This window comes from Lampetra fluviatilis, chromosome 7 (genome assembly GCF_964198595.1).
Source record: "Lampetra fluviatilis chromosome 7, kcLamFluv1.1, whole genome shotgun sequence".
Lineage (NCBI taxonomy): Eukaryota > Metazoa > Chordata > Hyperoartia > Petromyzontiformes > Petromyzontidae > Lampetra > Lampetra fluviatilis.
The window spans coordinates 11,276,780-11,288,338 of NC_136281.1; the positions used below are offsets into that span (position 1 = coordinate 11,276,780).

Consider the following 11,559-nt stretch of genomic DNA (forward strand, 5'->3'; position numbering starts at 1 on the left):
ATGCTCGCAAACAGCACTTGCCCCAACAGTATGTTTGTTTAGGGTATACGGGAAATCTGTCGATTTTTGTGTATAAATCACAATTATCTCAAGTTCAACTTTGCAGATCTATTTGTGAAGTGATTCCACCATATCCTGCAATTCATCCTCATTGATAGCTGTGATTATACACGAATGGGCACTAACATAGGATTGAAGCTTTCGTGACTGCAGAAATGACTGTACTCATTGGTTTTTTCGGTAAAGTCACGTATGTAGAAGTCAAATGTAACTAAATAAATGTAATTTATTTACATAAATTTAAATTGACTAAGTTACATTTTTTTTTATTTCTACATATGTGACTTTACCGAAAAAACTAATGGGCACTAGCCTGGTGGCTTTTCCTTCTTACAAGTTATTCTGATGAGCAACAACGTGATCAAATCACTCGACTAACTCCCAGGAGGTCACTAATTTAAATTGCTGTTGGGGGCAACTCAGCCCGCCATTACTCTGGGAGTGAAAAATGAAAACCGCTTTGTGGTAAAAGAGCAGGTGACGTCCTGGACTGGGTCCTTGACATCATAGCGCAGAATTCCTACCACCCCGGCTCGGGGCCATAAAGGTGACGAGCACATTGGTCCTCCCATCATGCCTTTCACGTCACGTGATATCACCCAACATTATATATGTAACGCACAGGCTGGCTTTAGACCATTGTCCCGTCAAAACGGGATAATGAGTTTCATTCTTGTTAGGTATCATCAGCACAGTAGAGCCATCATTACCTACAACTCCCTTGTGAAGAGGGACTCCCTGATCACTGTGTGGAGCTTGGCACTGCCTCCAAAGGAAAACCAGCAAAATATTTGGAGACTTGAGTAGACTGTATTAATATGGGCAAACGCATTACAAAATTAAAACAGGCCATGTAAAATCTGCGTAAAACAATACCGAGACAAAACGTTTTGAACCTCGACACGGCATGGCCACAGGGCCCCCATGTCATCATCATGTTGGAGACCACACGCAAGAGCAGGAATATTGCAATTTGCACGTGGCTCCACGCAAAGTTCACTTGTGACGGTGGCAGGGGGTGGTCGGGCCACAGAGCTGTCGGCGTGCGAGCCACTAGTATTTTAAGCCGAGTGCACAAGCTATAAACAGTTCCAAATTAAAAGCACCGTGTAACATTGTCCGCGTTATTGAATTGGAAAATGTTAGAAACCACTCCTCATTTTGCACTATTTATTGCAGGACTCTTTTTTTCTTCTTCAAAATGAACATTTTGTAAACGACCGCACGAAGTTTGCACTCGCAATATATTTTTTTGCATAACCGCAACCACATTTCTCAAATGCCGGTCCTCGCTCCTACCCACGTCACCAACATTTCAAGTCGACCAATCTACACGTGGGTGCATTGTCATCACGACGACTTTCCCGGCAGTTTTTCTGTACGCATTCTATTCGCGCGCAATCGCGGACACCGTGATGCATGGCAACGCGTGGAGCCCTCCGCACAGCAGTAGATAGACCATGACCGACGATGTTGATGAACGCAAGTAACGCAAGCGTGCTCGCACTTTCACGCTCTGGCCCCACGCCACCCACAAATCCTCATTAAAACCATGCCTCAGCACTGCTATCCGCTGCTGTTTACATGGCTCACATCGTGCCCCCATTCTTCAAAGCTGAGCAGCCCTTGATTTACTGAGAGTGTATATTTGGGCCGATGAAGGTGCACATGGCTGCAGTTTTCAAAGGGGCCCGTTTGGTCATGGGGAATATTACATTATAGAGGGGGGGGGGGGGGGTGGCAGTACTTTGGCCGTGACTAAAACACATTCTTGGCTTTCGCAAACGGGCACGGGGCAGCCCGTTTATCTTCGATTAAATGTGTAGTCGTTGTACTTAACAGCGGCATATCTGACTTATAATAGACATAGCAGTGGCTAAAACGTCTGACCTACAAATACCGTGCTGCGAACCCAAATGACACACAGACCATTATCTACATATTCACCGCCACAATTGGTACTCGTAATCAAGCTTCGACTCCCAAAAAGACGAATTTAAAAATGTGGATAATGGTCTTCCGCCAAAAGTGGGTCACTTGGGCACTCTTTCAACATACAAATCAAGCCTGAAGGCAAAACGTAGACTTAAATTAGCCGACAGTCCCGTTCAGTGGAGCCACGGTTTCACCGTGTTCCCTTGCAAAATAATGAAACGCAATGCGTTCGCTCTCAAATGGCAATACACTTGCCAATTCATGTGATTTTCCCAAAATAAGTGTTCGGCCAAGGCTAACCTTTGCAAATAAAAACGGCGTGAAATTTTTGCATTCTGTTTGGCTGTTGCAATAGATTATGGCAAAACTTCTACGGTGGTGTGCATGGGTTTAGATGCACTGCACATGATGCATTCCGTATTATTTTAGACCTCCGAGTAGAGGCGAGCCTCTTAACTTTGCATTGGAGCGCCCTCTGCTGCTTCGAGCGAGCGACAGCGCAATGCGGTAGCACACGAAGCAGAGGTCGCAACCGGGTACCCGATACCCGTACCCTACCCGATACCTGGCTACCCGTACCCGGCCGGGTACGGGTACCCGTTTGCGACCCTGGTGCGTCCGGGTACGGGTAGGCCGTGAGTCACTGGTGAGTCACCGTTTGTCACTCATTTCCCAACGTCTTGTCTCTTCTCACAATTCAAGTTCCTAGAATCAACCCACCCGCGCCTGCAACATAGCTTCATCCCAGAGGTCGCAACCGGGTACCCGATACCCGTACCCTACCCGTACCCGGCCGGGTACGGGTAGCCGGGTATCGGGTAGGGTACGGGTACCCATTTGCGACCCTGGTGTGGCCGGGTACGGGTAAGGATTCAAAACCCGTTTGCGACCTCTGACACGAAGTCAGGGGCCATCCATTCAGTGCGTACGCATGGAGGGGGGAAAGGGGGGTTTAACCCAAACGCGTACGCTTGCGTATGAGGGGTCTACTGACAATGTGCGTACGCAATGGAGAATGTAAACGGGGGGGGGGGGGGTGAAGCCTCGATAATAATTTGTTTACATTGGCCTTCAAATTAGTTAGTCCGGCGGTGGACTGTTTGCTTAAACACGTTAATATTATTCATCCTTGATCGTTTCGGCCGTTTTATAGGATTCGGGGGGGGGGTGCGTCAAGCGTATGTACGCAGGTGGGGAGAGGGGTAAAGTTTTGACAGATGTTTGCGTACTGCGTACTAAATGGATGGCCCCTCAGAGGCCGTTTGCAAGTGCCGAGTGGGTTCAAGTTAAACCCGCGCTCAAACCCAAGCCCGCTGCTACCCAGACTGCTCCCGACCTGATCAAAACCAGACACGATTTGGCGATGCTGCCCATGCAGCGGCGTAGAAAGCACGAATGGCAAAGAGCTCAACGCATTCGCCAACAACACGGTTGCCTCAAAAGGAATGGTATGAAGCAGGTGACGTTTCAGACAATGACCCTTCTTCAAAGGACAAATAAGAGGCGAGACAGATACGAGTGAAAACAAATGGGTAACAGTTGAGCTTTTGACTTCAAACTTTCGTGACTGCAGGAATTCATAGTCTATGCTTCTTTCGGTAAAAGTCACGTAGAGAGAAAAAAATAATAATAAAATAATAACAATTAAAATAAGGTGAATAAAAAATAATAAAAATATCACGTTTCGATCACAACACAAAATATAGCGGTCGTCATCAGATTCCTGACGACTGCTTGCGTTGCGATCGAAACGTCGTGATATTTTTATTATTCACTTGATTTTCATTTTCATTCTTTGATTATTATTTTTCTTCTACGTGACTTAACCGAAAGAACCATACAATATAAGAGTTGAGACTTTACTATATACCATGGGGTATGAAAAGAATGAAATTTACGGAATTTTTTTTCTTCCAAAACTGAACCTTGTTGACACCAGACAAAAGCCCCGGCCCAAGTCCAGTCTCTGAAGAGACCGCCAGTTGCCATGTCCAGTTAAACTTCTCTGTCTACGATTTGATTTATTTTAGTTTGTCCTTCCCGCGCACCTCCGATTAGCACAGTTGGCTACGTACGATGTGCAAAAGAAGTTCAACGTACATTACAAAGCCGAGGTGCCATCCATATCGAATGCGAATTGCCAACAGGATGTACTAATACATAAAAGGTATCGAGGCATTTGTTTGCATTTTAAAGCCTATTAAAAGTCGTTTTATTACAAACAAGCCAGTGGCTATACACTCTTCTATATCGGTGTCAAAAGCCATTGATACAACACTGCAGCCAGTCTGGTCAGCTCAAGGGGTGACCTGGCACTTGACTTGTTCAGGAACATGAGAAGGGATGGAGCTTTCGTGGGTGGCGAGTGGATCAGAGTTCGGGGGACACGTGACAAGAGTGACCAGGATGTTGATGGAGGTAACGCTACACCTGTATCAAGCACAGAGTCGGAACTACTGAGTCCAAAAATTCTGGCCTCCAACCAAGGGTAATCCATGTAGTGCGTGAGTGGTGGAACACGCCAGTAGAGCGGCTGTGTGGGGAGGCTGTTGAATTCAACAAAACTAAATGGGTTGTAAGACAGACATGTGAGTGCCTGCGTATCTGTGGAATCTAAATGTGGGTCCTTCCACTAACTAGCTTCTTCCCACACATATCGCAACATCCCATACAGATTTTAATTGGCCAGGCTTAGCCCCTGTAGTATAGTTTCAAATTAGAAAATAGCTATGGAGCGAACTACTAAATTAGTAGGGTAATCTTGTTATGGCTAAGCCTTCAGAGGTAGTCCAGCAGTGTCATCTTCCACGTTCATTCCCTCATATAAATCTGACAAGAGCTCTGCCGATTGCAGTGAAATTTAAGAGACACTTTCATATAACTTGCAATGGGGCGGTTATAAAGTTCAACTGATAGCCAGGTCACAAAACGAAAATCAGGAGTCAGCTCAGCCAATCACCTCCATGGGTAAACAACACGACCATCACGTACGGGAAATCATCAACGATTACCCTATGGGGAGAGAGGCCTCCACCTGAGCCTTGTTGAATTCCCACCGATGGCTCAAGGCAGCAGCCGACAGATATGAGCACGGCCCACTGTCATCTGAGCAGCGACGCACTTTGTATGGACAATATGTAGACACTAAAGTCAAAACACACGAGCGCGCGTGTATATAAAAAATAACGCAGGTAAACTTGGCGGCGTTGGACCCGGAACGCGCGAGCTACAACCCCGCGTCACCGTCTCGCTCACCGTCGGCGAGACCACGCGCACCCCCCCCGCCACGGAGAGACACCAGGTCGGCGAGCATGTGCCGAGGCACCTCGGAGCCACGCACGCGCAGCGCGTAGCACGCGTCCTCGCACTTGGACAGGCTCTGGCGCAGCACGTGCAGTTTGCGCGACAGCTCGTAGGGGCCCAGGTTGCCCAGGAAGCAGAAGCCGTCGTACACCTCCCGCAAGAAGCGGCACAGACGGAAGGGCGTGTCTAGGTCCGGCTCGCAGCCACCGCCGCCGCCACCGCCGCCGCCACCGCCGCCAACACTTGCGATGCACAGACGCATTAGCTCGCCTGTCAGGTCGGCCACACCCAGGATGTAATCGGTCAACGTGATTTCCAGGCTCACGGATGGCTGGTGGTGAAGAAACACAAGGCGAGGGGTGGGAGTGCGGGAGAGAGAAGGTAAACACACACTTGTATAACTATCCGATGGTTTCGTGCTTGAAAGTTAACCGGAACTGTTTAAACAGGAAGACGCCAACTCGCCCTGTCAAAAAATTCAGTGTCCCCACACTCAAAGATGCATTGAGTACTGATAAACTTCATTGGCGGTCTTCAGCCAGGATTAGAAAATCCACATTGCTAAGGAGGGGACCAGCCTTCCATTCGAAATTACTGTTCACATCCCACAAAGTGGTGTTGTTGACTGTGGAGGGAAGATTGTCCGAGTTAGCCCTTAACTGGAATTACAACTCATGAGTTTCCAATAGCGAGTGAGGTACTCTGACCATGCCACTTTGCCAGATCAACAACCCTGTCAATTACAATGAACACCTGCACTGAATGGCGGATATGCAATTGCCCGCACGTCCGATTGGGATGGTTGGCTACGTATGGTGCGAAAGAAGTTCAACATACATACACTATCTTGATTTGAAGCTTTCATGACTCGAGGAATCCATACTCTTTGGTTCTTTCGGTAAAGTCACGTAGGTGAAAAATAAAATAAAGTAAATCACGACGTTTCGGGCGCAGCACAAGCTTTCCCACCTGATGATGGACGCTTGTGTTGCGCCCGAAACGTCGTGATTTACTTTATTTTATACCTACGTGACTTTACCAAAAGAACCGAAGAGTATACATACACTATATTACGTTCATTTCAGATGCTAAATTCTCAAATTATGTACGTGACACTGGATGGGACAGGGAGGAGTGTAGAAGCAAACGAGAGGGGACAGCCAAATGTAGGAAAGCCCACGAAGAATGTTCAAATAGTGTGATGTGGCCACGTTTGGAGGCACAGGTGATAAACTAGACGTTTTGGGGCCCACTGTCTGCCGCCAAGTGGACCAAGGGTGGAAGCAGCACCTCTCCTGGGAACACCAGCTGCTGGTTGACCTCCTCCCGGGTGATGAGCGTCTGCGTGCTCAGGAAGTGGCGGAATGACACTGCCTCCACGTACTCCTGCAGACCTGCGAGTCAACAAGATGTTCCATCGCAAGAGGTTTCCCAAGTTACATTTTTATAGGCAAGGTAACAGAGGCAGGTAGGCATTATTATGTTGCTCTGAAAAGGCTTCATAACCTTGGTGCAGGCATAGGCCACATCGAAGCTTAATTATTCACATTGAGCACAGCCTCTGAGTGCACAAACAGAAACACTTGTGTGGGCTAGGTGGTGCACTTCACTTGGCCTTGCCCACATAAAATGGCTAGGTAAGCATGTGTTTGTTAAACAGGCAGAGTGAACCACTTAACAGGTCTGCATAGCTGGCTTTATTTTAAATGTTAGACACCACCTAGAAGGGTAACTAATAATTAACTATTTATTTTGCCAGGTAAGCCCGATGAGCTTTTAGCTCTTTTTCAGAAGCAACCTGGCCACAAATGATTGCTCAATCAAGTGGCTTATCACGTGGAAATTTATAGCAGGTAAACAATATAAACTGTATAACTGGTGAGGACCTATAATGTTGCGTCTGGGTTATTCCACAGTGAGTTGAGTGGCCCTGATATTTGCAGTGGATTAGTTATGAAAAGAAAATGCTTTGTTGTGAGATTAGATGCTACTTAATGTATTGTACTGTACCGCTATACTTTCACATCTATGCTACCTACTTCACTAAACTAGCATTGACCAGCATAGTGAAATATGATTCTAGATTTGAAGCTTTCGTGACTGCAAGGATTCATACTCTTAGTTATTTCGGTAAAGTCACGTAGGTAAAAATGAAATTATAATTAATAAAAATAAAACAATAAAATCACGACGTTTCGGAGGCAACACAAGTCTCCGTCATCAGGTGGGACCGTCACAGCCACAGCCAGATTTGCTGCATCAAGTTGATGCAGCAAATCTGGCTGTGACGGTCCCACCTGATGACGGAGACTTGTGCTGCAGCAAATCTGGCTGTGACGGTCCCACCTGATGACGGAGACTTGTGCTGCAGCAAATCTGGCTGTGACGGTCCCACCTGATGACGGAGACTTGTGTTGCCTCCGAAACGTCGTGATTTTATTGTTTTATTTTTATTAATTTTAATTTATTTTTTTACCTACGTGACTTTACCGAAAGAACTAAGAGTATAGTGAAGTATGGTCAAATAGCTCCAACAACCCGTATGGTGTGGGAAGGCTCTCGTCCAGTGGCGTGACAAAAAGGACTGCACATGTTCACGGATGAATGCACGTCTAAGTGCTACCAGTGTAACAGTACAACAGCCCGGAGGGCACAGGGAGGGTACCTGCTGTGAAGGCTCTCAGGTACTGGTACATGTTCTCTCCCTGCAGCTCCAGGGCGATGCTGCGCACCTTTTGCCGCACGGCGCTCAGCTTCGATTCCGACTCAAGCAGCAGATCCTCCAGCCTCGCCCCGCTGCACAGGTCCCACGCGCACACACACAAGACGCCACAGGACCCACGAACCTTTCATTCGCTGCGACACATAACGCCAACAGGCATTGACCAGCGTGCAGTATGGTCGAGCCCCTCACGACCGACACGGAAGTGGGAGGCCCTCACCCAGCAGTGGATTGGCAAAGGTCGGTTTTTACTGTGCGGGCGAGTGCGGGCGAGTAACTGGGAGAGCTACCGTGCCCGGCTACGTCGCCCATCCGGGGGAGGGGACTGGCCTGACAGTGGCGCGGTGCAGCAGGAAGATGGTGCGCTTGCTCTCGATGGTGACGTCGCGGCTCAGCCTCACCAGCCGCTCGTACTTGTCGTGACGCGCGTCCAGCTCCAGCTGGAACCCTGCGCGAATGCCAGCCGTGACACACATCTGCATCGCCTTCATCTCGCCGCTAACAGCGAAACTTGCTTCACTGCGCACTTCATCACAATTGATGATCAAATTGCTCCATCGTGTAACCACACAGCTAAGTGGCCCGGCCTGTCCGAGTTTGTCGTTTCGGCATTGAGAGAACGTCTAATGACACAGTGGCGTGCCATAGTTTTTAACACGTCAATATACTGAATCACGAGAAAGTTCCTGGAAGTCACTTGTAATTGTTTTGCTTCATAAGCAAAGTTGTTTATGCGAGTTCATTAAATCCACAAACCTAGTCAACTTTCAGGGACTACTTTAGCAGTGCTTAGAAACAGAATCAGTCTCTATGCAGTGTTTTTTTTCTTCTGCTACCTGTCCTGATACAGCAGCGGACACTCCACGTTCCCATGACGGGAACCGGTACCTTCACAACATATTTCACTTGATCAAAGCTGAATGAATTAATAGTTTACAAACAGGAGCTAAGCCTTTCCTAACCGTGCGTAATTGATAAACACCGCACAACAATTACAGTAAAATAAATGTACCGGGGCAATGGGTCGAATTTACAGAACAATCGTCGCCCTCAACAATACCCGTTAATTTTTTCAGCAACAAGCGGTGGGTTTTGACGACGACAGAGCCAGAGAGGTCGGTGCACACATCACCACCCACCCCTTTACCTTTGAACGATGCCAAGAGTGGCGATACGCAGAGCGGCTCCTCCTTCCCCGCCTGCCTCATCTGTACTTCGCGCTCGCCCATCCCGGCTGCATCCACGGCGTGACATTTCGGGCAATCGGAAGAACCCAACAAGGGACGGGTTCGAGAGTCAACAACAAGACCCCCCTACCAACGCAACATGGAAGTCCAATGACAACCGCGGGTCCAGTTAAGAGCACTCGCAAGAATAGGTTTGACCATTTTCTCTCTCTCCCAGTGGTCGTGTAGATTTTACTGCGGGTCCTCTGCTTTTTCCCTCCACATTTAGAATCAACATCACGCGTTTAAAGGGTTATTAAGGCTACTGCTATGAATCTCCACATGATGATAAGCCACTTCGTTGAGCTATCATTTGTGGGGCCAGGTTGCTTCGAAACAAACATATTCTTAGGTTTTTTCGGTAAAGTCACGTAGGTAAAACATGTGACTTTACCGAAAAAAACCTAAGAATATGAATCCTTGCAGTCACGAAAGCTTCAAATCTAGAATCGAAACAAACATTTACATAGCAGCACAGTGAGCCTTACCTGGTACAATAAAACAAATGCTTGCTTCGTACGGAAATGTTGCGATAATAACAGCCCCAGCGTTTGACAAAAATAAGAATAGGTTTTACCCTTTGTGGCACTAAATCGGGTAAGATGTTAAAACACCAAACTGACACCTCCCGCAAGGAATCGTGTCTGCATTAACCACACACATATATGAGCGTGCATGCTCACCACAAGTAAAAACCTCTTCTTATATTTTGATATATACTACTGGCAAGGGAGGTCCCATGATGCGGGCCCTCAGTGTCACGGACGACCGCTGCTGCCGAGATCGTTTGAGTCGACGAGGCAGTCGTCTCGCAGTCGACCGATGAATGGTCCCCCCCTGCCCCTCATTCTGTGTCTTCATCGATAATTCACTCCGTAACAAAAACATTTTTTTTGTTCCTGGGTAGTGTTATTTTCCTAATTGCGTATGCCTCAAAAGTACAGAAAATTGCTTTTATGCCCCACAAACTGTTAATAATTCCACTCCATTAATAACTCTGTGTAACACATTTGTTTTTTTTTGTTCCTGGGTAGTAAGTGTTCTTTCCTAATTGCTTATGCCTCAAAAGCACAGAAAATGGCTTTTATTTCCCACAAACTTTGCTTTTCTGGCCAGGACAGTGATATTTTGAAATGTATCTATTTTCAATGAGAAAACGCGGTGTGCATTTGCGTCATTCCTTCACGTAAAGTCCTGGTCACAAAAGCAAAGTTCGTGGAGAACAATAACCATACTTTTGAGGCATGAGCAATTAAAAAATAACGCTTACCACCCAGCAACAAGAATCGTGTGACATGGTGCAATGCGCACCGCCATTCGCCACTAAGTGGTGGTAACGTCACCACGACGCCTGTGCCAGGCCATGTGCACCTTGAGGCTACCACGTGAAGTGTCGAACGCCCGCTGGCAGGAGGTCACGGGGCAGACCCAGCAGGTGCCACGGGTCGACTGACTGAGATGACTGTCTGACGCCTCCTCCACCATCGCCTTCACCAACAAGCCAACCGGTCTCCACCACCACCACCGACAGAGCACGGGGTAGACCTCACATCCAGCAGTGGATCAATCGGCGGGTGTCGTTTGGCACTCACTTTACGGGGGGGAGGGTGGGCAGCCGTGTACCGACAGCGAATGCTGCCGCCCGTGTGGCACTCACCGCTTGCCCCTGGCAGCAGCAGCAGCACTGAAACGGCGGCGACTCCACATTCCTATGGCCGCGGGCAACAGAACCACGTAGCCTCGAATGCCGTTGAGCGTCCCAAGTGTGGGGAGCGCTGATGCAGCGGTTAGCGCGCTACGCTGCGCTACGAACTTGGCCACCCGGGTTCGATTCCCATTCACGGCGAACACCCCAGTGACTATTATCTGAACCGGTCCTGGGCCTCCCCTAGGTCGACTCAGCCTCAAATGAGTACCCGGTGCGATGTGTAAACATCGCCGTTAGGGAGACAAAGGCGGCCGGGCGTGGTGTTGGCCACCCACCGCCCCCTCGTGTGCCGTGCCGGCCTTTATAGGTGCTCGCTAACAGCACTTGCCCATACACTCTGGTAAGGCTACACGGGGGATCTTTGTCTTTTGTATGTCGTTGTTGTTGTGTTTGTTAGCACCGTACCGTGTACTTGAAGCCGGCAATGTTCTGGCGTTGTGCCGCGTGGGATTCTCGCACCAACACACCACCTCTATAACAATGGGACGATGTCGAGAACGTCGGCAGTGATGACAATGAACGTCGGCAGTGATGACAATGAACGCCGTTCGTGTCGACGGGCCGTTGTTCAGCTTGCGCGGGCCCCAACTCGATGCACGAGGTCA

General features: G+C 48.4%; 1 protein-coding gene across 1 annotated transcript; it reads right to left on the reverse strand.

Moving 5' to 3' along the window:
* Positions 1 to 3,037: 3,037 nt before the first annotated feature.
* On the reverse strand, positions 3,038 to 11,559 carry TSNAX (translin associated factor X). The gene is made up of 6 exons (XM_078858495.1): positions 11,360 to 11,559; positions 9,168 to 9,254; positions 8,351 to 8,468; positions 7,964 to 8,094; positions 6,589 to 6,692; positions 3,038 to 5,629 (listed from the first exon to the last, which is right to left on the reverse strand). Exons 2-6 carry the CDS (start codon positions 9,247 to 9,249, stop codon positions 5,222 to 5,224), a joined length of 843 nt encoding a protein of 280 aa, XP_078714621.1. The 5' UTR covers positions 9,250 to 9,254; positions 11,360 to 11,559; the 3' UTR covers positions 3,038 to 5,221.

Coding starts and splice junctions, on each gene's coding strand:
- TSNAX (XM_078858495.1), bottom strand. CDS start 9,249: ATGGGCGAGCGCGAAGTACAGATGAGGCAGGCGGGGAAGGAGGAGCCG. Junction 8,469..9,167: donor ACTCTTGGCATCGTTCAAAG/GTAAAGGGGTGG, acceptor GCATTCGCGCAG/GGTTCCAGCTGGAGCTGGAC. Junction 6,693..7,963: donor CCTGAGAGCCTTCACAGCAG/GTACCCTCCCTG, acceptor GTTGACTCGCAG/GTCTGCAGGAGTACGTGGAG.